This window comes from Cannabis sativa, chromosome 6 (genome assembly GCF_029168945.1).
Source record: "Cannabis sativa cultivar Pink pepper isolate KNU-18-1 chromosome 6, ASM2916894v1, whole genome shotgun sequence".
Classification (NCBI taxonomy): Eukaryota; Viridiplantae; Streptophyta; class Magnoliopsida; order Rosales; family Cannabaceae; genus Cannabis; species Cannabis sativa.
The window spans coordinates 7,346,133-7,371,236 of NC_083606.1; the positions used below are offsets into that span (position 1 = coordinate 7,346,133).

A 25,104-nucleotide genomic window follows, 5' to 3' on the forward strand; every position below is an offset into this window, starting at 1 on the left:
ATGTTGAGAATACAAGCTTGATCTCGAGTATTAAACAAATCAGTTATGATCTCCATATCCCAAGCTCGCTCATTACTTTTCTTTAGAGATGAAACTTTATTACCAATCAGTGGTAGTGAATCTAAAGTAATAAAATGATTTGCATCATCAAACAACCAAGGCTGCCCCAAAATGCTAACATTATCACCTGAACCGATTGCCCATCTCATCCTAGTAGCAAGCAGATTCTTGGCCTCCCAAATGCTTCTCCAAGCATAGCTTGGATTATCCCCTAGACTAGCATCAAAAAAATTACCCAAAGGGTAATACCGAGCTTTGTAAAGTTTACTAGCCAAGCTATTTGGTTGAGTTAAAAATCTCCAACCTTGTTTACCCAACATAGCAAGATTAAAATCACGAAAATCTCTAAAATATCCCAATCCAACCGAGTCTTTATGCTTAGTCATCTTATCCCAACGCATCCAATGAATACCTTTACCTTGAGAGTTATTTGTATGCCACCAAAATTTAGTAATTGACCGTTCCAGATCCTTAGTCACCTCCATAGGAAGAAGAAAGACACTCATAGCAAAAGTTGGGAGAGATTGCACTACTGTTTTTATGAGTACTTCCTTTCCAGCTCAAGATAGTACTTTTCCATCCCAATTCTGAATTCTCTTTCTGATTTTATCCTTTAGAAAACCCAGAATCAATGTTTTGTTGCGACCCAAAGTGTTAGGAAGACCAAGATAAGTACTGTGTTCATCTGCTTCAACTATTTGAAAAGTATGGCATAGGAGTTGTCGCACAGGCCCTCCAACATTTGTGGGATTGTTTTTTAAGCCAAAAATGTTAGACTAGAAATGTTTTTCTAGTCCAATAATATTGGACTAGAAAAATACACCTTTTATGTCCTAGACTATTATGTACAATGCAAATAGACTCGAATAATTTATCTAGTCCAACTTTGATGGACATAAAATGGTATTTTTGTAGTAGTGATTATATTTTAATAAAAAACTGAAGCTAAAAACTAAAAATTAGGATATATATTAAATAATAATGTGTGAAATCATAATTATAGTATTTTTAAAGAGTGCTATACATTGGAGTGTTTTTTAAAGTAAAAGTGTTAAAAATCGACCATTACAATAAATCAAACTTCAGGCGACAACCCACTTAAATCATTAAATTGATGTTGTGGTATTTTTTAACTTTTGTACTTCCAAATACTCGTGGAACGTTTTCATTACGCTCGTTTTCGTCAACAAAAGCATCATTTCACCATCAGAGTAATAATATGGGTAAATAGCTGCAAAACCCCCAATACTTTCGTTTTGGTTTCACTAAACTCCCAAAACCTAAATTTGTGCGGGTAAACCCCCAAAACTCGTATTCTGTTTGCAATTTACCCTTTCCGTCCAAATTTAGCTGTTAAGTGCCAGGTTGGCTTGTCCACGTGGACACAATATACACGTGGCACAATTTTATTGGTCCACGTAAATAATTATATTAAAAAAATTAAAAAAAATTCTAAATAAAAAATATATTTTTTTCTTTCTTTTTCTTTTTCTTTCTTTTTCTTTCTTTCATTTTCGTTTTCTTTTCTGTTCAGATATAGTCTCTCTCTCTCTCTCTCTCTCTCTCTCTCTCTCTCTCTCTATGCAGGTACGTACACCCACGGTCGGCGCCGTCGCCGATGACCACCGTGCCAGGCGCATGACGTTGCTGAAGCTTCCCCGACCCAGGTAAGTCGAGCCCGAGCCCTCTTCTCTTTCTTTCTCTCTCAGCCTTCTTCTCTGTCTCTGTCTCTCTCTCTCTCATTCCCTCTCTCTCTCGATGACGCAGAATAGGTCCATTTGCCATCGACGAGGACCACCGAGCCGGCCACGAGGACCCCAACCTAGGTATCGATAACCAATACCTCTCTCTCTCTCATTTAGGGTTTTTCGTAATTTTTCTTTGCAATAGATCTGTGTATAAATGTTTTGGGTATTATTGTGATTTTTATTTTTCAGATCTGTAAAAAGATAATGGTTGTGGAGAAATAAATTTAGGGTTTTAAGGTTTGTGTTTTTGGACTGAAATTTTGTGTATATATATGTGTATTTGTTTATTTTTTGGATTTGGATTTGTTTAAATTGGTTTGTTTTGTGTATATATGTGTAAATCGGGGTGGTGTTTTGTTTTGTTTTGATTTTTTTTTTTTGTGATTTCGATTTGAAAATAGGCTGTGGTGGTGGTTTTGGCACCAGTAGGTGGTGGTGATTTTAGAAATGGTGGGTGGTGGTTTCGGTGGCTGTGAATGGTGGTGGTGGTGGTGGGCATCTGTGGTGGATGATGGTGGTGGTGGTGATGATATTTTTGAAGAGGAGTGATGGTGGTGGTGAGATAGAGAAAGAGATGAAGGAGTTACAGAGAGAGACAGAATAAGAAAGAAAAGAAAAAATAAAGAAAGAAAAAGAAAAAGAAATAATTTTTTTTAATTTTAAATTAATTTTATTTTATTTTTTTTTTAATTTTTTTAATATAATTATTTACGTGGACCAATAAAATTGTGCCACGTGTATATTGTGTCCACGAGGACAAGCCAACCTGACACTTAACAACTAAATTTGGACGGAAAGAGTAAATTGTTAACAGAATACGAGTTTTGGGGTTTACCCACACAAATTTAGGTTTTGGGGGTTTAGTGAAACCAAAACGAAAGTATTGGGGGTTTTACCACCATTTACTCTAATAATATATAAGAGTAATTTGCCATATTAAGACTTAAGTTTAACTACTAGTTGTAAATAAATACCTAAGTTTAATTTTTGACGGTAATAATACTTAAATTATATTTCTGTAACTCTGTAGTACCTAAACATTAAATGTTAAGCCATTAAATCCACCTGTCATTTTCTTATTGGTATATTTAAATTAATTTTTTTAAAATAATAAAAATTTAATAATTTCGACCAAAAATTAAACTTAGTTATTTATTTGAAACTGAAGTTAAATTTATCCCACAAATTACTAAATATCTTTATATATTAAAAGTGCCTATCTAACGGCATTTCTTGGTTTAACAGAATATACTTAAAAATAAAAGAATATTCTGTTAAATTTAACGATTAGGTTTGATCTCCCGTTAAAAAATAAACCCAATAATTAAACCCAAAAAATTAAATAATCTTTTAAATAAACAATCTTTTACATATTAATAATCTCTTTTTAAATTAAAAAAATCATCTTAGCCACATATCTCTCTAACAAACCTATCTTGGGAGAATATTAATAATTTTTTTATTTATTTTTTAAAAAAGAAAAATATAGATAAAATATCTAGAAAAGATAATATAAAAGAAGATTGATTGTGTTTGCTTAGAGATTTTTGGGCTTGGGCTTAAAAAAATAATAAAAAAAAAAGATGAAATGGGCTGTAATTAGTATTTACCTTATATGTTTGTGCTTATTTTTAGTTTTATTTTTAATTTTACCACCAAGAGGAGAATGTTGAAAAATATTAGAATATGAAAATATTATTGGTGCTTATTAGTAATTTGCAAAGAATGTGAAAGTCTATAAATATATAGTTGTGTAGCTATTATTAAATATGAAATGAGATAATAGAACTTTTTTCAATTAGAAGATTAATGTACATTTTACTATTAATAACATACATTATTATAACACAATTATGTTTTACTTACTAAATATACTGACACATATTTTATTTTTATAAAACAAATCGTTCAAATAATTATATTATTTTAATTATTAATTAAAATAAAAAACTAAAATATTAAATAAAACTAACACTACGTGGCTTGGCACGTAACAATCACCTAGTATAATTATATACATGACCATATTTAGAGAATAAATTCGATCCGTTCAACTTTACTTGTCAAAGTTTTTCTGGTTTAATCATGCCTGGTTAGTACTGCGCGTTAATGGTTGCAAGGTCATACTGGGTTGCTCATCCTTCATTTTGAATGCCATGCCCATCCAATTTTGGCTATGAACCTATGTTAAAAATAATCCTCCACTTACACTGATATTAAGTCCAAATACAACATAAACACAAAGGACAGAAAAGGAAATACATGCAAATCCCTAAGTTGACCTTCGGTCTCTAATAAACCTAACAGAAAGTAGTTAGAGTGGATTTGGCTAAATCCACTTCTAACTACATTCTGTAACTACCTAACTATTACATTCAGAAGCAACAAATAAAACCCTAGATCTATATATACCTCAAGCAACAACCAGATCTGGGTGGTTGAGTGAGTTCTTCAAGATCCAGAGTAAGAACACTTGAAGAAAGAAGAATCCAAGCTCGTACATGCACAGAAACACAAAAGAAAGTTAGATCTAGAGAGAGAGAGGGATTAAACACAAAATACATGTATTAAAGGGAGATTACCAGTCAAAAATTATTACCTGTGACTTGGAATCTTCATGGTTGTATGATTGAAACATCTTGATAGTGGAATCGAGCTCTCAAATTCGAGGAGCAGCTCAAACGGAGACGTAGCCAATTTTATTGGTGAACTTCGGGAAATTTCTGGTGTTTTCTATCCCTAATCTTTTCTATTTGTGTGTGTGGGTGTGTACAGATCAGATCATTGTAGATCTGATCTGTGTATAGTGTTTGGGGCTTGATTTTCTGGGTAGATTGAAACCTAGCTTCGAGTTTCTCAGAGAGAAACTCTCTGCTAGGGTTTCGAAGTGAAGACAGAGAAAGAGAGAAAGTGGCTGAGAAGATTCTCGAGCCTTGGGTTTTGTTCAAACACAAAACGCTGTCGTTTTGGGTTCTCTGACTTTGAAAAGTCATTGAACAGGGAAAGGTCGAAATTGACCTTATACTTGATTGGTTTTGTTTGTTGGTGTAGGGGGCAAGATAGTAAAATCCTATCTCAAAATTCCTACAATTGTTAAAAATAATCCTCCACTTACACTGATATTAAGTCCAAATACAACATAAACACAAAGGACAGAAAAGGAAATACATGCAAATCCCTAAGTTGACCTTCGGTCTCTAATAAACCTAACAGAAAGTAGTTAGAGTGGATTTGGCTAAATCCACTTCTAACTACATTCTGTAACTACCTAACTATTACATTCAGAAGCAACAAATAAAACCCTAGATCTATATATACCTCAAGCAACAACCAGATCTGGGTGGTTGAGTGAGTTCTTCAAGATCCAGAGTAAGAACACTTGAAGAAAGAAGAATCCAAGCTCGTACATGCACAGAAACACAAAAGAAAGTTAGATCTAGAGAGAGAGAGGGATTAAACACAAAATACATGTATTAAAGGGAGATTACCAGTCAAAAATTATTACCTGTGACTTGGAATCTTCATGGTTGTATGATTGAAACATCTTGATAGTGGAATCGAGCTCTCAAATTCGAGGAGCAGCTCAAACGGAGACGTAGCCAATTTTATTGGTGAACTTCGGGAAATTTCTGGTGTTTTCTATCCCTAATCTTTTCTATTTGTGTGTGTGGGTGTGTACAGATCAGATCATTGTAGATCTGATCTGTGTATAGTGTTTGGGGCTTGATTTTCTGGGTAGATTGAAACCTAGCTTCGAGTTTCTCAGAGAGAAACTCTCTGCTAGGGTTTCGAAGTGAAGACAGAGAAAGAGAGAAAGTGGCTGAGAAGATTCTCGAGCCTTGGGTTTTGTTCAAACACAAAACGCTGTCGTTTTGGGTTCTCTGACTTTGAAAAGTCATTGAACAGGGAAAGGTCGAAATTGACCTTATACTTGATTGGTTTTGTTTGTTGGTGTAGGGGGCAAGATAGTAAAATCCTATCTCAAAATTCCTACAATGGTTAAAAATAATCCTCCACTTACACTGATATTAAGTCCAAATACAACATAAACACAAAGGACAGAAAAGGAAATACATGCAAATCCCTAAGTTGACCTTCGGTCTCTAATAAACCTAACAGAAAGTAGTTGGAGTGGATTTGGCTAAATCCACTTCTAACTACATTCTGTAACTACCTAACTATTACATTCAGAAGCAACAAATAAAACCCTAGATCTATATATACCTCAAGCAACAACCAGATCTGGGTGGTTGAGTGAGTTCTTCAAGATCCAGAGTAAGAACACTTGAAGAAAGAAGAATCCAAGCTCGTACATGCACAGAAACACAAAAGAAAGTTAGATCTAGAGAGAGAGAGGGATTAAACACAAAATACATGTATTAAAGGGAGATTACCAGTCAAAAATTATTACCTGTGACTTGGAATCTTCATGGTTGTATGATTGAAACATCTTGATAGTGGAATCGAGCTCTCAAATTCGAGGAGCAGCTCAAACGGAGACGTAGCCAATTTTATTGGTGAACTTCGGGAAATTTCTGGTGTTTTCTATCCCTAATCTTTTCTATTTGTGTGTGTGGGTGTGTACAGATCAGATCATTGTAGATCTGATCTGTGTATAGTGTTTGGGGCTTGATTTTCTGGGTAGATTGAAACCTAGCTTCGAGTTTCTCAGAGAGAAACTCTCTGCTAGGGTTTCGAAGTGAAGACAGAGAAAGAGAGAAAGTGGCTGAGAAGATTCTCGAGCCTTGGGTTTTGTTCAAACACAAAACGCTGTCGTTTTGGGTTCTCTGACTTTGAAAAGTCATTGAACAGGGAAAGGTCGAAATTGACCTTATACTTGATTGGTTTTGTTTGTTGGTGTAGGGGGCAAGATAGTAAAATCCTATCTCAAAATTCCTACAATGGTATCAGAGCTTGGTTAAAGCTGGAAAAGATCAACACTCAAACTAATCAAGAAGGAAGGAAAAACTCAAGCAAGGAAGCAAGAAACTCAATCAAGAAATTCAAGAACTCAACCAGATCAACTTAAAATCTTTAACACAAGATTTCTGGGACACATTATAATTATCTTTACAATTGAATTGCCTATTATTATCTATTTCATCTGATTTTACTTAATTTCATTAATTATGAGCAATTTAAAGGTTGACATTGACAAATTTGATGGTTCCGTGATTATCGGATTTGGAGGAGAAAGATTAAGTCACTCTTGGCTCAACAGAAACTATTGAGAGTACTTAATGACCCTATAGAATGGCCAGAAGGGACTACCAAGATTCGAAGAAGAATACTTGGAAACTGCAACAGGAATCATGATATTCAATTTATCAGATGCCATTATCAGGCTAATTGACAAGGAAGAAACCCCTGCCCAGATTTGGAAGAAACTGGAAGAACAGTTTCAACAGAATCCCTAACCAACAAGATTTTCTTGAAGGAAAGGATTTTTGGGTTTAAAATGAGTTCATCCAAATCTCTTGATCAAAATTTGGATGAATTCTTAAGGATGCATATTGAACTTGCAAATTCTGGGGAAAATGAGGCACTAAGTGATGAAAACCAGGCCATTATTATTCTAAATTCATTACCTGAATCCTACAGAGAAGTCAAGACTGCTATTAAGTATGGAAGGACATCTATAACCCTAGAGGAGGTGATCTCTGCACTCAAATCTAAAGATTTAGAAATGAGAACAGAGAAAGGAGGACATTCAAATGGTGAAGTCAACCTGAGTAGAGGCAAACCAGGTCCAAGAAAGCCTTGGAATAACAGAGGCAGAAGTCAAGGAAGAAATTCAAACAAACAGGGAGGTTTTCAAAGAGGCAGATCAAGTTCTAACCCTAGAAACTCTGATGAAACTAATGGGTGTTACAACTGTGGTAAACCTGGGCATTTCAAAAGAGATTGTTATTTCTTGAAAAGAAATAACAAACAAAAACCACATGGACAGGGAGATTCTAAATATTCTAACTCTAAACCTAAATCTGATATGCATGATGCTAATATTACTGATGGTTATGAAAGTGGTGAAGTGTACCAAGTTGGACCATCCATCAAAGATGAATGGATCCTTGACTCTGGTTGCACTTTCCACATGACTAATAATAAATCTTTCATGTTTGATTTCAGGAAATCAAATGGGGGCAGAGTTATCCTTGGAAACAACTGCATTCGTGATATACAAGGATCTGGATCTATCAGTTTTAAAATGCATGATGGAATGGTCAGAACTCTAAGTGAAGTTAGATATGTCCCTAACCTAGCTAGGAATCTAATTTCACTAAGTGTTCTAGATGACCAAGGCATAGTTAGCAAGATTGAATCTGGACAAATGAAAATAAGCAAAGGAGCCCTAACTATCATGAAAGGACACAAAGATGGAGGCTTATACTACTTAAAAGGACAACCAGTTGTACCTTGCAATTACACTGCTCACAGCAACACTGATAACTCAAATGCAATGCTATGGCACAAGAGGCTAGGACACATAAGTGAGAAAGGACTGCAACTAATGAGTGAACAGAACTTACTAGGTAATGACAAGGTATGCAAACTTGATTTTTGTGAGTGTTGTGTACTTGGAAAACATCATAGACTGAAATTTTCCACTGGCACACACAACACTAAGAAAATACTAGAGTATGTTCACTCTGATCTGTGGGGACCAGAGAAAACAAGTACTCATGGTGGCTGTGTATATTTTTTATCTATTGTTGATGATTTTTCAAGGAAAGTTTGGATTTTTCTGTTAAAACATAAAAATGAGGCTTTTTCTAAGTTTACACAGTGGAAAACACTTGTGGAAAATTTAACAAATGAAAAATTAAAAACTCTAAGGACTGACAATGGATTAGAATTTTGTAATGATGAATTTAACAATTACTGTAAAGAACATGGCATACAGAGACACAGGACAGTTAGAATAACACCCCAACAGAATGGAGTTGCAGAGAGAATGAACAGAACCATTCTCAACAAAGTGAGATGCTTATCAAGGTAACTGGACTATCACAAGGTTTCTGGGGAGAAGCAGCCTTAACAGCTGTGTACTTAATTAACAGGAGTCCATCCAGTGCAAATGGATTCAAAACTCCTGAGGAAAAATGGTCTGGTAAACCTCCTAATCTTTCTAATCTTAGAGTGTTTGGTTGTGCAGCATATGCACATCAAAGTGTTGGGAAATTAGAACCTAGGGCTATGAAATGTGTTTTTCTGGGATATCCAGAAGGGGTTAAGGGATATAGACTTTGGGTTTGGGAACAAAAAGGTTTTAAAACTATTAATAGCAGGGATGTAATATTTAAAGAAGATGTATTTCCATGTTTGCCTATTTCTTCTAACCCTAATGCAGGTACAAAAGACACTAACAATGCAGGTAACACTGCAAATGAAAGAACTGGATCTATTCAGGTGGAACAAACAGTGAACACACCTGAACAGAACTGTGGAGATCGAGTTCGAGTGGAACACAGGAACTGTGTTCGAGTGGAACCTGATGAAGACAACACTGACATTGTTGATGAAGGCACTCAAGAAGACTTGGGGGATTATCAATTAGTCGGTGACAAAGGTAAGGGTACCAAGACCTAATCCTAAGTACAGTTTTAATATTTGGGATGAAGACATTGCATATGCCTTTATGAGTGAATTGGAAATGGCCAATAATGAACCACAATCATATGAAGAGGCCATTAAAGGACCAAATTCCAGGAAATGGAAAGGTGCAATGGATGAAGAGATGGAATCTCTTAAGAAGAACAGAACCTGGATTGTAGTGCCTAAACCTAAAGATAAGAGCATAGTGGACTGTAAATGGCTATTTAAGGAGAAAGAAGGCAGAACTAAGGATGAACCTATAAGATACAAGGCCAGGTTAGTGGCCAAAGGGTTTACACAGAAAGAGGGTATAGATTTTAATGAAGTATTTGCACCAGTTGCAAAATACAAGACTATAAGGATAATGCTAAGTCTAGCTACTCAATTCAACCTAGAAATTGACCAAATGGATGTTACTACTGCTTTCCTACATGGTGAACTAGAAGAAGAGATCTACATGAGACAACCTAAAGGATATATTGAAAAAGGGAAGGACAACTATGTATGCAAGCTAGTTAAGTCACTGTATGGGTTAAAACAGTCTCCTAGGCAATGGAATAAAAGGTTTAATGGATTTATGCTAAAACTGGGGTTTTCTAGGAGTTACTATGATCACTGTTTGTACTACAAAGGTACTGATATTAATAAAGTCATATATCTACTTCTGTATGTAGATGATATGCTTATAATCAGTAAAGAAAGGGCAAGAGTAAACACAATGAAGGGCCTACTCAAGACTGAGTTTGAAATGAAAGACCTAGGGGAAGCTACTAAGATTTTGGGAATCTCTATTAAGAGAAACAGAGCAGAAGGGACACTTATTCTAAATCAGGAAGACTACATACACAAGATTATTGAGAAATTCTCAATGAAGGGATCTAAAATTGCTAGCCAACCTATAACTACACAGTTCACACTATCTAAGAAGCAATGCCCTGAGAGCAAAGCTGAGAAGGAGGAAATGAGTAAAATTCCTTATGCTAATGCTATTGGATCTGTTATGTACCTAATGGTAAGCACTAGACCTGATCTTGCTTATGCTATTAGTGTACTTAGCAGATTCATGACAAATCCTGGTAAGACACACTGGCTTGCTATGAAATGGTTACTAAGGTACCTAATTGGGACAACTAAATTGGGACTCAAGTACAGAAAGCAACAAGGAAGCACAGCAATAGAATGCTTCAAAGTGATGCGTACTATGCTGGAGATAGAGACAGTAGGAAATCTACATCAGCCTATATATTACTACTAGGGGGGAATTGTGTAAGTTGGAAAGTCCAATTACAACCTGTTGTGGCATTATCCACAACTGAATCAGAGTACATTGCAACTACAGAGGCCATTAAAGAAAGCATATGGGTTAAAGGAGTCCTAGAAGAGCTAAGATTACTAGACACAAAACCAGTAATTTACTCTGATAGCCAGAGTTGTGTACACCTATGCAGAAACCCTATGTTCCATGACAGAACCAAGCACATAGAAATAAAGTACCACTTCATCAGAGATAAAGTGACACAGGGACACATAAACATTGACAAGGTGCCTACAGAAGAGAACCCTGCAGACATGGGAACTAAAGTGATCACCCTATCTAAGTTTAAACATTGTTTAAACTTAATAGGGTTGGATCAGGGATAAGGTGATCCTTTGGATCACAGAGCTATGACCCTCTAAATTGACTCGACCACTATAATATCAGCTCAGTGAAGGATTAGGTGGAAATTGTTAAAAATAATCCTCCACTTACACTGATATTAAGTCCAAATACAACATAAACACAAAGGACAGAAAAGGAAATACATGCAAATCCCTAAGTTGACCTTCGGTCTCTAATAAACCTAACAGAAAGTAGTTAGAGTGGATTTGGCTAAATCCACTTCTAACTACATTCTGTAACTACCTAACTATTACATTCAGAAGCAACAAATAAAACCCTAGATCTATATATACCTCAAGCAACAACCAGATCTGGGTGGTTGAGTGAGTTCTTCAAGATCCAGAGTAAGAACACTTGAAGAAAGAAGAATCCAAGCTCGTACATGCACAGAAACACAAAAGAAAGTTAGATCTAGAGAGAGAGAGGGATTAAACACAAAATACATGTATTAAAGGGAGATTACCAGTCAAAAATTATTACCTGTGACTTGGAATCTTCATGGTTGTATGATTGAAACATCTTGATAGTGGAATCGAGCTCTCAAATTCGAGGAGCAGCTCAAACGGAGACGTAGCCAATTTTATTGGTGAACTTCGGGAAATTTCTGGTGTTTTCTATCCCTAATCTTTTCTATTTGTGTGTGTGGGTGTGTACAGATCAGATCATTGTAGATCTGATCTGTGTATAGTGTTTGGGGCTTGATTTTCTGGGTAGATTGAAACCTAGCTTCGAGTTTCTCAGAGAGAAACTCTCTGCTAGGGTTTCGAAGTGAAGACAGAGAAAGAGAGAAAGTGGCTGAGAAGATTCTCGAGCCTTGGGTTTTGTTCAAACACAAAACGCTGTCGTTTTGGGTTCTCTGACTTTGAAAAGTCATTGAACAGGGAAAGGTCGAAATTGACCTTATACTTGATTGGTTTTGTTTGTTGGTGTAGGGGGCAAGATAGTAAAATCCTATCTCAAAATTCCTACAACCTAGTTAGTTAGGGATGAGCTTTTCAATCCCCACACCATGGTGGTGTGGAGTTTCAGAACTTGTTCCGTAACCCGATCCGGTTTGACTTGAACCGTAATCCACTTCTGTAATTAATATCGCACCTCACACATAATATCAATTAGCAAAGAGTTCTTTTCTTTTGTATCACACTGAATTTTTGAAAAGTCTTAAGTTGTTTTTTTGTTTTTTTTGTTTTTTTTTTTTAATTTTGATTGAGAAATTAGTTGACCTCTGAATATGAAATTATATCTTATTTGATACATATTTATCGGAACATGCATACTGATTTTTTTATAGGGCATATGATATTTTAATATATATAAAAATTTCAAATTCAAATTAAGTGAGATTTTTTAGTATTTAGATAACATTATTTGCTATAAATATATAATATTATCAGTTCCCATATCAAACCAACAAGTGTAATCATATCATATGTTCATGGCTGCTCGTTCAAATTTTTTACCATTATTTTTTCTCCTAATAATTACAATAATAATAATTCCCTCTGAAAGTAAGAGTTCTTATTATCCCCCAATGTGGAAAACTGATTACGAAGGTGATTTTCATTACACATGTCTAACATGTTGTTTGGACTCCAATGGATCACCCAAACACAATTCTACCATTACAGTTGTACAAGTCGAAAAGATCACAAAAGCTCTTAGAGAATTCGGAGGCTATGATTTCATGGCAACAATTCTCGAAAGAAATCTTCAATCTGTTCAAACCTATTGCGACGAATTCCTGTTCTTCGTTGATCGCCAAAATAGATTCACCATTTATGGTAACAACGCTATCACTCTCTTTGTTCCGCCCGACAAAGCAATCGGATTCAAAGAGTGGAACAATTTTGATTATCAAATTGTTATGTCAAAGGTTGATAAGGAAACCTTATCCAAAGGATCAACTCTAGTTCCGGCTAGTGTTAAGCAAAATCTTATTGTGGATGAAGTATGTGATGATGGAACTGTTATAATCAATAGAGTAAAGGTTAATCACTGGAATATTTACAATGATGGTCATGTCATTGTGCATGGCACAGAGAAATTCTTCAATCACCATTGGGGTAATTTTTTTTTCTTTTTTAAAAATTGTTACATTCATATCATTTTTTTTATAAATATAATAATTATTTCTTATTTTATTTTTTATGCAGGGAAAAGAAAAATGCTTTTGTTAACTAAACAGGATAATATATTTAATTATGGACTAGAAATGTTTGAAGATCCACAAAATAAAGGCTCTTTAATCACTGACAAAATGTTAATGAAAGGCTCTTTGTTCATTAATATTATCGCTGGAAAGGAGGAAAGAGTTGTTAATTTAACTTCTATTCATGTAAATTTATGAAATTATTTCCCAAACTATTTAGCTGTTAGAAACTATTTTAAGATATATGAGAAAATTCTATTTTCCTCATATCAAAAATAGACCTATAGTTAAGGGATTTTTATTTTTATTTTTTTTTTTAAAAAAAAAAACAAATTTCATCTATTCTTTTTGTAATATGTAAATAAATGAACCATTTTTATTTGTACATTAACAATTTATCTTGATTTTGTTAGATAAATTAACAATTAACCAAGATCTATTTATATATAACATAGAACACAATAATAAGATATAATAATTAGGTATGTTTACCTGATTGATACATAGCAATTTAATAAAACCAAGTAAATTTAATGTAAGCCCAAATAAAAGTCTAACATTCTCCCACTTGGGCTACATTGATTTTAATACATATATATTATATATCAAAATAATTTTATTTGAAAACGACTCATGGGTTGAACAACAGGAAAACATTTGTGGCCACTTTAAAAATGATAGTTCTCTGATAGCATCTCAACATACCGGTCCAATTTAACCTTTGATAATGAACTATGACAGTCATATTGTTTTTAACTCAACAAAAGACATTCATAATCACAAATACCAAAGTATTAAATCGACATGGTCAATAAGTCTAGTAGTGTGGTAAGGAATTATGTTCAACATGTGATCAATTTAAAATAACATAATATCCTTATCAGTCCTCAATTTCACTGATACCGTGATGCTTAATAAATAAGCCAGTGAAATTAAACATACACCACTTAAAATAAGTAAGTGTCACTAAACTTGCTTAAATAATTAAGCCAACAACATATCATTGTCAATAAGCAAATAAATTTAAAAGACAATGATCACAACAATATGAACCACATGCTTTCAATTCAATCATTCTCGAGAATATAACAAAACATAATTGAAAACATATCCATTCAATAATAAAAAATATTGAAACATAAAATGTAGTTCATAACTTTATTCAGAAAATTATAAATAATAATTTCTAAAAACAAACAGAAAACAAAACTCCCACTAACCCAAAAGATCAAAAGATTCTAAAATGCCCATATTAACAACATGTTTATTAAACAAAGACGGCACTTAACCCTTTGGTTTGAGGATCAGCTAACATCGACTCGGTCTTGCAATTTTCAATGACAATGTCTCCTTTCTTGACCAAGTCTCGACGATTGAGATACTTTATTTCCATATGTTTAGAAGCACTACTAATCTTGTTATTCTTTGAAAAGAAAACAACAACATTATTATCACAATAGATTAGCATAGGTGTGGAAATTGAATCAACCACTCGTATCTCCGAAATAAAATTCTTCAGCCACAAAGCTTGCAAAGATGCCCCATAACATGCAACAAACTCAAAGATACATAGTAGATGATGTGATCAAAGTCCGTTTGACACTCTTCCAAGAAATAGCAGACTCGCCAAGGTGAAAATATAGCCGAAGTTGACTTTAAATCATCTACACAACCACCAAAATCAATGCGAATAACCAACAACTCGAAGATTGTCAACATGCTTATACACAAGCATAAAACTCTTCGTTCTTTGCAAATATCTCAAAACTTTCTTGGCTGCAACCCAATGATCAAGGCCAGGATCAGATAAATATCTCCCAAGAACATTGACTACGAAAGCTATGTCAGGTCGAGTGCAAACCTGAGCATACATCAAACTCCCTACTACACTTGCATAAGGGATGTTCTTCATTGCTCCTCTTTCCAAGTCGTTCTTAGGACATTGCTGCTTAGTGAACTTGTCCCCTTTCAGAATAGGAACAGAACCAGCTTTACACAAATCCATGTTGAACCTTTTGAGCACACGATTAATGTAAGCTTCTTGAGATAAGCCAAGAACTTTTCGATTCCTGTCACGATCTCAATCCCCAAAACATAGGATGCCTCTCCAAGATCTTTCATATCAAAATTGGAAGACAGAAAATTTTTGGTCTCATTTAGTAGTGACAAATCACTGCTGGCAAGTAAAATGTCATCTACATAAAGAACAAGAAAAATATAACGACTCCCACTGATCTTCATATAAATACACTGATCAAACTTGTTCTCTACGAAACCAAACGATGTCACAACCTTTTCAAACTTCAAGTACCACTGGCGAGATGCCTGTTTGAGACCATAAATGGATCGTTTCAACTTGCAAACCAAGTGTTCTTTTCCATTCTCCTTGTAGCCTTCAGGTTGAGACATATAGACTTCCTCATTCAATTCTCCATTCAGAAAAGCAGTTTTAACATCCATTTGATGCAACTCTAAATCAAAATGCGCAACTAAGGCCATAATAATTCTGAATGAATCTTTAGTGGAAACAGTGAGAAAGTTTCGGTGTAATCAATACCTTCTCTTTGAGTAAAGCCTTTAGCCACTAAACGCGCTTTAAACCTTTCAATCACCCTTTTTATCCCTTTTAGCCTTTAAAATCCACTTACAACCTATTGGTTTAAAACCATCAGGTAATAAAACTAGCTCCCATACACCATTTTTCTTCATGGAGTCGATCTCATCATCCGTAGCTGCTAACCATTTTGAAGATTGAGGACTATTAAGTGCTTCACTAAAAGTGACAGGATCCACAAAATGATCAATATCATATTCTCCTTCTCCAAGATAAACAAAATTATCATGACACTTTGTTGACTTCTTTTGTCTCTGAGATCTTCTTAGAGGAGGTACTTCTGGAATAACTTCTCTTTGTTGATCATTGTTTTGAATAACATCTTCCACAACTGGAATTTCTTCAATAACAGGATTCTCATTAACAATAGGAGCTTCATCATTAACAAGCCCTTCATCAATAATAGGACCTTCATCATCTTCGATATCAGAAGCAATGTATTCATCAACAATGGGAGCATTACCAACTGGAGTAGGATGAAGACTACTATTATCATCTCTTGAAAATGACATAGGAATACAAATTCCTTTAGAGGACTCCCCCATTTCAAGAGATGTTGAAGGAATTTTTCAAAGAACATCAAATTCCGAAATTTAGCGAACCGAGATTCAACAATTCGCGTACCACGAGTGGGACAGTAAAAGCGATAGCCTTTTGAGCGCATTGGATAACCAATGAAATAACAGCGATTTGTTCTCGGATCTAACTTTTTCAAATTAGGATCATAAATCTTTACTTCAGCTGGACAACCCCATACACGAAGATGATTTAGACTAGGCTTCCGCCCAGTCCACAACTCAAAAGGGGTCTTGGGAACAGATTTACTGGGAACACGATTTAAAATATAAGTTGCAGTCATAAGTGCTTCACCCCATAAAAACTCTGGAAGATTTGTTCTACTCATCATACTTCTAACCATATCCATGAGAGTGCGATTTCTCCTTTCAGCAACGCCATTTTGCTCGGAGTGAACCGGGCATAGTGTATTGAGCAACTATACCATTTTCTTGTAAGTACTCTGCAAAAAGCCCCATGTGTTGTCCGAGTTACGTATAACGACCATAATATTCTCCTCCACGATCAGAATGAACAACTTTGATGACTCTTCCTAATTGTTTCTCAACCTCATTTCGAAAAATTTTGAGTTTATCAAGGGCGTCAGATTTTTCTTTAATTAAATAGGTGAATCCATAACGAGAAAAATCATCAATAAAAGTGATAAAATACTTATTTCTGCACAACGTGGTGGAATAAGGACCACTGATGTCTGTGTGGATAATTTCCAATAAAGATTGATTTGCGGTTTGCGGCCTTCTTTCTTGTTTTAGTTAATTTTCCACGAGTACAATCAACACAAGTATCCCAATCAGAAGCATCAAGAGGAGGAAGTATTTCAGATTTAATTAAACGATCAACCCTTTCTCTGGAAATATGACCCAATCTTTTGTGCCATAACAATAATGATGTTTCCTTAATATGAGGTCTTTTACCCACAGTATTCACAACATTAAAAGAGGAATCTAAAGGAGCCAATGACAACTTGTAAAGACCATCAGAATAAAAGCAATTTCCAATAATTCGAGAGTCAAGCATAATGTCAACATTATCATTTGCAAAATGAAAAGAATATCCTTGTTTAACCAAAAGCGGAAGCGAAACTAAATTCCTTTTAAAAGTAGGAACATAAAAAGTATTGTTCAGAATAATCTTATCACGAGACTGTAATTCAAGAATAAATGTTCCAACATAGATAACGTCAACTCCAACATCATTGCCCACTTTAAGCTTGGACTCCCTCTCACTTGGCTTCTTGAGATCCCTTAGCCCCTGTAAGGAAGCAGAAACATGAACAGTAGCACCACTGTCTAACCACCAAGAATCAATAGGAACATCAACTAGATTAGATTCAAAACAAACACATGCCAATGGATTACCTGATTGTGCTTGCTTCTTTTCTAACCAAGTCTTAAATTTGTGATAGTCCGTTCTCCGATGCCCCAATTTTTCACAAAAGTAACACTTCACATTAGAGTATTTGGACTTTCCATTGTTATTCTTCTGTTTATTCTTATGCTCCTTACCATTACCATTCTGTTTAGTAGCACCATCATTTTTATTCTTGAATTTTCCTTTTCCTTTGTTGGGCTTGAGGTGAGAAACATAGTTAGCAGATTCATTCTTTTCCCTTTTAAGCTTGCTTTCTTCAGCTACACACTGAGAAATTAGGTCACTGATAGTCCATGTTTGATTGTAAGTGTTGTAGGCTGTCTTGATAAGGCTGAAAGAGGCAGGAAGAGCATGAAGAGCTCGATGAATAATGAAAGAGTCAGGAAGAGGAATATTATGATCTTTCAACTTGGACTGAACATTCACCAATTTCAGAATAAAATCTCGCACTCCTTTTAATTCATCATACTTAATGGTTGTCATTTCATCCATAAGATGTCCAGCTTCAGCGTTTTCACCAGTGTCGTATAATTTTTCTACAGCATTGAAAAACTCTTTGGCATTTGTAGTGTCTGGCAAACCACTCAATAGATGTTCAGGAATGGATCTTTTCATATTAAGAAGACTAAGACGACTTGACTTTTCCCATTGTGCATGATGAGTTCTCTCGGCAGCTGTACTTGAGTCAGTAAGATCAGCAGGTTTTTCTTCTCTTAGGCACAAGTCCAAATCCATTATGCCTAAAGTAAATTCCACATCTCGTTTCCATGTCTTGTAGTTGGAAGCATTCAAAATATGGATGGAAGCATTATTGTTGTTCACAGAAAAGGAGACTGAAAAATTCAAAAATTAAAACTTGAATAAGCAATATGAGCAATGTATTAGAAAATATTGTAGAATCAACTGGTCATTATAAACTCCCCTTTGGGGTGAGAATATAACACACACATGATCTACCTTCATGAAGTTAACAACAAAGAAAAAAATACATATCATTTAAGAATTTTATTACCTTTGGGCAAATAAATTTCTTAAAAATATGTATTAATTCAAGCAAAAATAATAATAATAAATTTATATATTTAAATTATTACCTTTGGGCAAATAATTAAAATATATACATTTAATATTAACTCACTTCATGGAATGTGAACTAATATATGTAAATACTACCTTTGGGCAAGTAATTACACATATAGTCAACCAAAAATATAATATTTTCTTCAACATGTGAAATTTGGTGATAAAACAATCATTGAAAATTAATAATTTTCAACCAAATTTCCAAAAGAGATATATAATTGCTTTTATTATATTGATAATCAAAAATAAAGTGTCCACCATTAACACATTATTTTTGTATCAAACAACCAAGTTTTATAACTTTAGAACAACAAATAATCAAAAGATCTGAATATAAGAAAATTGGTGGAGACTACATAGTCAAAATAAATTAAATAAGAGAGTGACTATGTTTTATGGAACGAGAAGAAACTCAAAAAATTTTCTATGATTGACAAATTTCGAAAAATCATCAAAAAATATTTTTAATAATTTTTTAACTACATAATTATGATTAAAATAATAATAATTATTAAACGGAGTCAAAAAATTAATTAAAAATCATAGAAAAATCAGAAATTAAATTGTAATAACGCTGAAAAAAAAACGTCGAAAAACGACATCCCAGCCGGCCCCACGCGCCCCCACGCGCCGCCTGCGCGAGTGGGCTTCGCGGCTGGGAGTCACCTTCAACCTCCAGCATCTGCATACGGGTCTGAAAGCGGGTCACGCGACCCGGTTCTCTCCGATTCGGGTCTGGTTGTGTTTTCCGGCCAAAATTCGACGAAAGGATGGGGATTTTGGATGGGTTTCGATCGGGAATCAATTTCTAGTTGATTTTCACTATTAATTTCGTGTATTAAAAACTAAATGGGTAGATTTATGGCTAAAATCAATCCCAAAATTGAAGAACACAAAAGAAAAAAAAATTGTAATGCTAATCTTAGTTAAATCCGAAATTAATTATGTAGGAACATTCTTAAACAATTAAGAATGAGAAATCTATTATCAATTTTAGATAAAAAACTATAAAATTAAAAAACACAAATTATAATTTCATATTATAATCATATAAACCCTAAAACTTTAAATTTAAAATTCTCTTAATATACACAATGATTTCATGCATATAATATATCAATAGAACAAGAATTTAATGATAAACAAAACCCCTAAAGTTTTAAGATTTAAAAACAAAAAATTCAACATAAAATAATAACGAAATTAATATGAAATTATGGATAATTAACATATACAAATTAATTATACTAATTATAGGTTCTAAATCATATACAATAGGCAATCTGATACCACATGTTAGATAAATTAACAATTAACCCAAGATCTATTTGTATATAACATAGAACACAATAATAAGATATAATAATTAGGTATGTGTACCTGATTGATCCATAGCAATTATCTTTGTTTGATCCACAGCAGTTACTTCAATTTGATAGTGCAATACTATCAACCTAAATTCCTATTGCAATTAGCTGAGCAACCTAAATTGCAATCAAAAATTGTATAGCAACACACATAGAGAGAAACTATTTTAGAAACTCAAACGGTAAATTTAAAAAAAAATTAAAAAAAATAGTATATATAATAGGAATGTACAATTAATAATAATAAAAGTCAAATTTAATAAAAGTACTACTAATCTTTATATTTTTGACAATCAACTTTTTCCATATACAATCTTTTGTAGTCAAGATCATAAGCCATATGGTAATTTTGTTGAGTCACCGCTCCAATTACCATTATTTTTCCCGAATCAACTATTGTTACGCCTATCATAAAGCAAAATGCTCTCTTGGTATGTTGTTTGAACAAAATACGACGATCCAATTCCATACTTGCCTCCCCTTCAAAATGAATCATAACTTTTGGAAATTCTTTAAGATCCTCCGTTAAATCACCTCTGAAGCATATCAATTTGCCAGTAGCACCTTCATGTTCTTTTACACCTAATTCATACAACATTTATTTCACATATGTTTGAAGACTAGTCACAAAATTCTCAGGCAATGTAGTGGATGATGATCCTGTATCAATGATTGCGTCGAGCCCCGTTGCACCATTTTTATTTGTAAAAATGTACGGTCCAAAAGCTATACGGTTTATACGAACTCTATAATTGCCACCTTCATTAATCCTAAGAGGTGTCCACTTCCCTAACAATTCTATACCATAACCATGGTCACCATTAGCAATGCGTAATTGACTATAACTATTTTGTGTATTTGTCAAGTCTCCTATACAATAAGAAAATGAGGATCCTAAGCTATATAGAAAGGAATTTCGTGCATAATTAAACCCAAGCATACCACTAAATTTACTTTCCCCAGAATAGTATACTTTATGTGCACAACCGAATATTTTGTTAGGTATTATCTGTACTCCACCATCACTTGTTGGCATAACAAAAGTCTCCGTACCATATATTCCACTTGCATTGAGTCCACTTGCATAGTATGTGACAAAAGCACATGGATTTGGGTCATCATTTGGGTCTAAACAAAAGAAAGGACACAAATAATCGCCACACAAAAGTCTTGTGTAACTGGTTGAAAGATTTTGTTGGAACAATTGAGGTGCTGGACAATTATTGCATGGTGTGCAAGAAATCCATAACAAACTACTTCCAGTATCAAAAATTACTAATTGTGGGATTGGAGGTACACCAATGGTAAGGTTAATAAAAACCAAGTATTCATCATTTGGGAAAATCTCGGTTATGATATCACGATCACCGGCATAAACTTGAGTTTGTAAAGAGGTGTGGATTGAGTGGGAATGAATTAGGTTGAAGCTAGTATAAGATTTTTGTAATCTTCTGGATATGACATTGACTGGTGAAGAGAAATGTAAAATATTGAAAAATAAGCAAAACATTAAGAAAAATGTAACTTCCATTGTGAAAATTGTATATGGTATATATTCAATTATGATAACAGAGATGTATTTTCCCAAAAAAGATAACAGATGTATTTATATATATTGTCTTTAATTAGTAGTTGATGAGTAAGTTTTACATTCATTTTAAATTGTTAATAGAGTTTGGTTAATATATTATAAGTAGTAAATAGGTTTTACACACATTTGAAGTGTACTATTAGGGATGCACACAGGATGGGAGGGTGGTAATTAGTAGGAAGTGCTACCCCTAATTTTAATCTTCAATATTGGAGAATCCCTAAAAAAAATTATAATAAAAATTCAAATATATATATAAATATTAAATTACATAAAAATTAATATATTATTTATTGATTATTATTCAATAAACTAATTACTATTTAAAACATAATTTAAAATTTATAAAAAAAAATAGTAATATTTTTTTAAAAAAATACAAAATAGATTATAAATTATAAACTATTATTAGAAATATAAAATAAGATAGTCCCATTGGCAAGTCACCGAGCATGCCAGTACTAATATATTATTTATAGTATTAAAATTAATATAAATTAACATTCACTACAATTCGAAAAAAAAAATGATATTTATAATCATAATTCAATAAAAAAAATTCTTCAATTGATTTCAAATTTATCTGTTTGCATTCGCGGTGGACGTTGATAGTAAATATGTCCTGTATAAAAAAAATTAAAAATAAAAATTTAATTACATAATTAACAAAATTTATTAAAATAAATAAATTAATAAAAGAAAACCAACCTTTCATCTGTTGGAAGAAGTCGCTAGTTCCGTGAACGATGACGTGTCCATCGTTATATATATCCCACTCTATTATCTTAGCACCTGAGATGGTAACGGAGCCATTAACGGAAGCCTCCGTCACTTCAGCATCAATTCCACTGCAAGTAACTAACGTAGAACCCTTATAAAGCGATCCCGTTTCGAAAGCTTTCCTATCAACTTTTGTGGTGACAATTTGATTTTCGAGATTTATCCAGGGCTCAAAACGCACAGCTTCGTCTAACGGAACAAAGAGAGTAACGGTTGAGTTACCGTAACGGCTGTAGATGGTGAATCTATTATGTTTGTCGATTAAGAATAAGAAGTCTCCACAGTAAGGAATGATGTCTTTTTTGAGATTATTTTGTAAAATTGTGGTCATATTTTGGTAATTGCGTGAGGCTGATTGGAGAGCTTCTGCTATTTTGTTGAAACCCACCACTCTAACATTACTGGTCCTCATATAAAGAACCCCACATTCAGCATTGTATCGTTGCACCCATATCCAAAACAGTCCAGCTCCATTAATTTGTTGATAATATTGGAGAAGAATCACTAACAAAATTAACAAACATTTCATTGAATAATTACCCATAATTAATTGTTTTTTTTTTCATTAAGCAATTATTTGTATTTGAGAGTCTTTCTTGTATAAAAATAGACGGTGAGACTTTTACTTATTTGATATTAGGAATGTGATTAGATGAAATCAATTTAAATATCATAAATATCTAGTAACAAATTCGGAGATGGAATATATAATTTCTGTTGGAAATTTAATTGATTTAAATTTGAAAAAAATCCTTAGACAATGAGAATTACCTGACTCACTCACTCAGTAAGTAAACCAATTTTCAAATTAAACCATAAACAGTCTGTTTGGATCTAATTCAGAAAGAACGAAAAGAAAACCTCTTTCTCGATGAGCTTGGAGAAAGAAATTCCCGTTGTTTTCTTTTTAACTTTATTTTTGCCCCTGTTTTATAAAAAAAAAAAAATTAGTCTTCCTCACTTTAAATGGGTTGTGATTCTCCAATAATTAGCATCAAATATCAGTTCAAATATTAATGGGATTTGTTTTATTATTATTTTATTATATATAAATAATATTTTATTATTTTATTAAATAAAAATAAAAAGTCGAATTTCTCCTAAACCAAGAATTCAGTCATATAGCACACTTTATATAGAATCGATAAGTGCTACTTAGAGTTATTTGGCAGAACTTTTAAAAAAGATAAAAGCTAAAGCTTATTGAGGAATTTATGGAAAAGTTATAGCTAAAAGCTAAAGTTGGTACAACGTAACTTTTAGAAAACTGTTTTGATTAAAAGACTCTAAAATAAATTATTTTTTACTAAAAATTTATTTATTTATTATTATATATTACAAAAAATAAAAAAAAAATTGAAGGAATAAATATTTAAAAATAAATAATAAATAAATTTCTAACTTTTTATTTTTTTTAGAATAAATTATTATATTTATATTTATATTTTTATTATTAACCAACAATATCAACTGTTTCTTATAAATTACAATTTTTTCTTTTACAAGTGATAAAAATATTCTTTAAAAATATTAAAAGTTATTTTTATCTAATGCATATAAATATTAAAAATTATACTTTGACAAAAATAATTAAAAATATATAGAAAATAAAAATTTTATATAACATATTTATATATTTATTATTATAATAAAATAAATTAAAATATTAGTGTAAATAGGGTCATAAGTACGTTTGTAAGCAGCATAAACTCAATATTTATTTTTAGTGGCATAAGTACGCAATGTTTGTAAAATTGTAATTTTTCTCTAATTTTATCAGTATAGACTCTGTTTTGAATTTATTAAATGAACATTTGAAAGTAAATGATACTACATGTTTTTAGCTGCAAGAAATTGATTAGGTCCCTTCTTCAAAGTAAAACTTCATAAAAGTACATTTATATAGACGAAAGATAACTATTTTTCCTTCCTTATAATTAAGTAAGCTCATGAACATGCATAGAACTCTTCGCTAACATTTTCCCAGCGATAAAAGAGCCCTTATACATTCAAGCAAATAATTTTTATCAAAAAACAAATGGTAGTTTTTAAATTTTACATTTCAAAATAATTTTTTTTTTATTTTGCATTTTATAGCAACCATATAGAAACTTAAATTGTAATTTAAATCTCAATTCACATAATAATTACCGGAGAAACCACCGAAATACAGAAAAAAAAAATTAACAAATAATATATGTGGTGATTCTAAAAAAAAAGCAAATAATAATATTATCGAGTCTTGATTTTAAAATAAATCAGTTAATTAGTTTATGAAATTTTAAAAACGAAAAAAAAAAATATCAAGACATCCTACAAAAAATCACAATATAATATAATATCTTTTGATATTAAATGAAAGGATATAATAATATAATTTCAAATAATTCAGCTCAAAATAAAATTTGTCACAAAAAAAATCCATTCAATTAATTATATAAATTGTGAAAATTTGAATATATTTTATTAATAATTATACTATCATAATAAGATAAAAGTCAATAATCAA

General features: G+C 32.8%; 1 protein-coding gene across 1 annotated transcript; it reads right to left on the reverse strand.

Moving 5' to 3' along the window:
• Positions 1–20,465: 20,465 nt before the first annotated feature.
• On the reverse strand, positions 20,466–21,820 carry LOC133038740 (aspartic proteinase CDR1-like). The gene has a single exon (XM_061116979.1). It carries the CDS (start codon positions 21,753–21,755, stop codon positions 20,823–20,825), a length of 933 nt encoding a protein of 310 aa, XP_060972962.1. The 5' UTR covers positions 21,756–21,820; the 3' UTR covers positions 20,466–20,822.
• Positions 21,821–25,104: the final 3,284 nt, after the last annotated feature.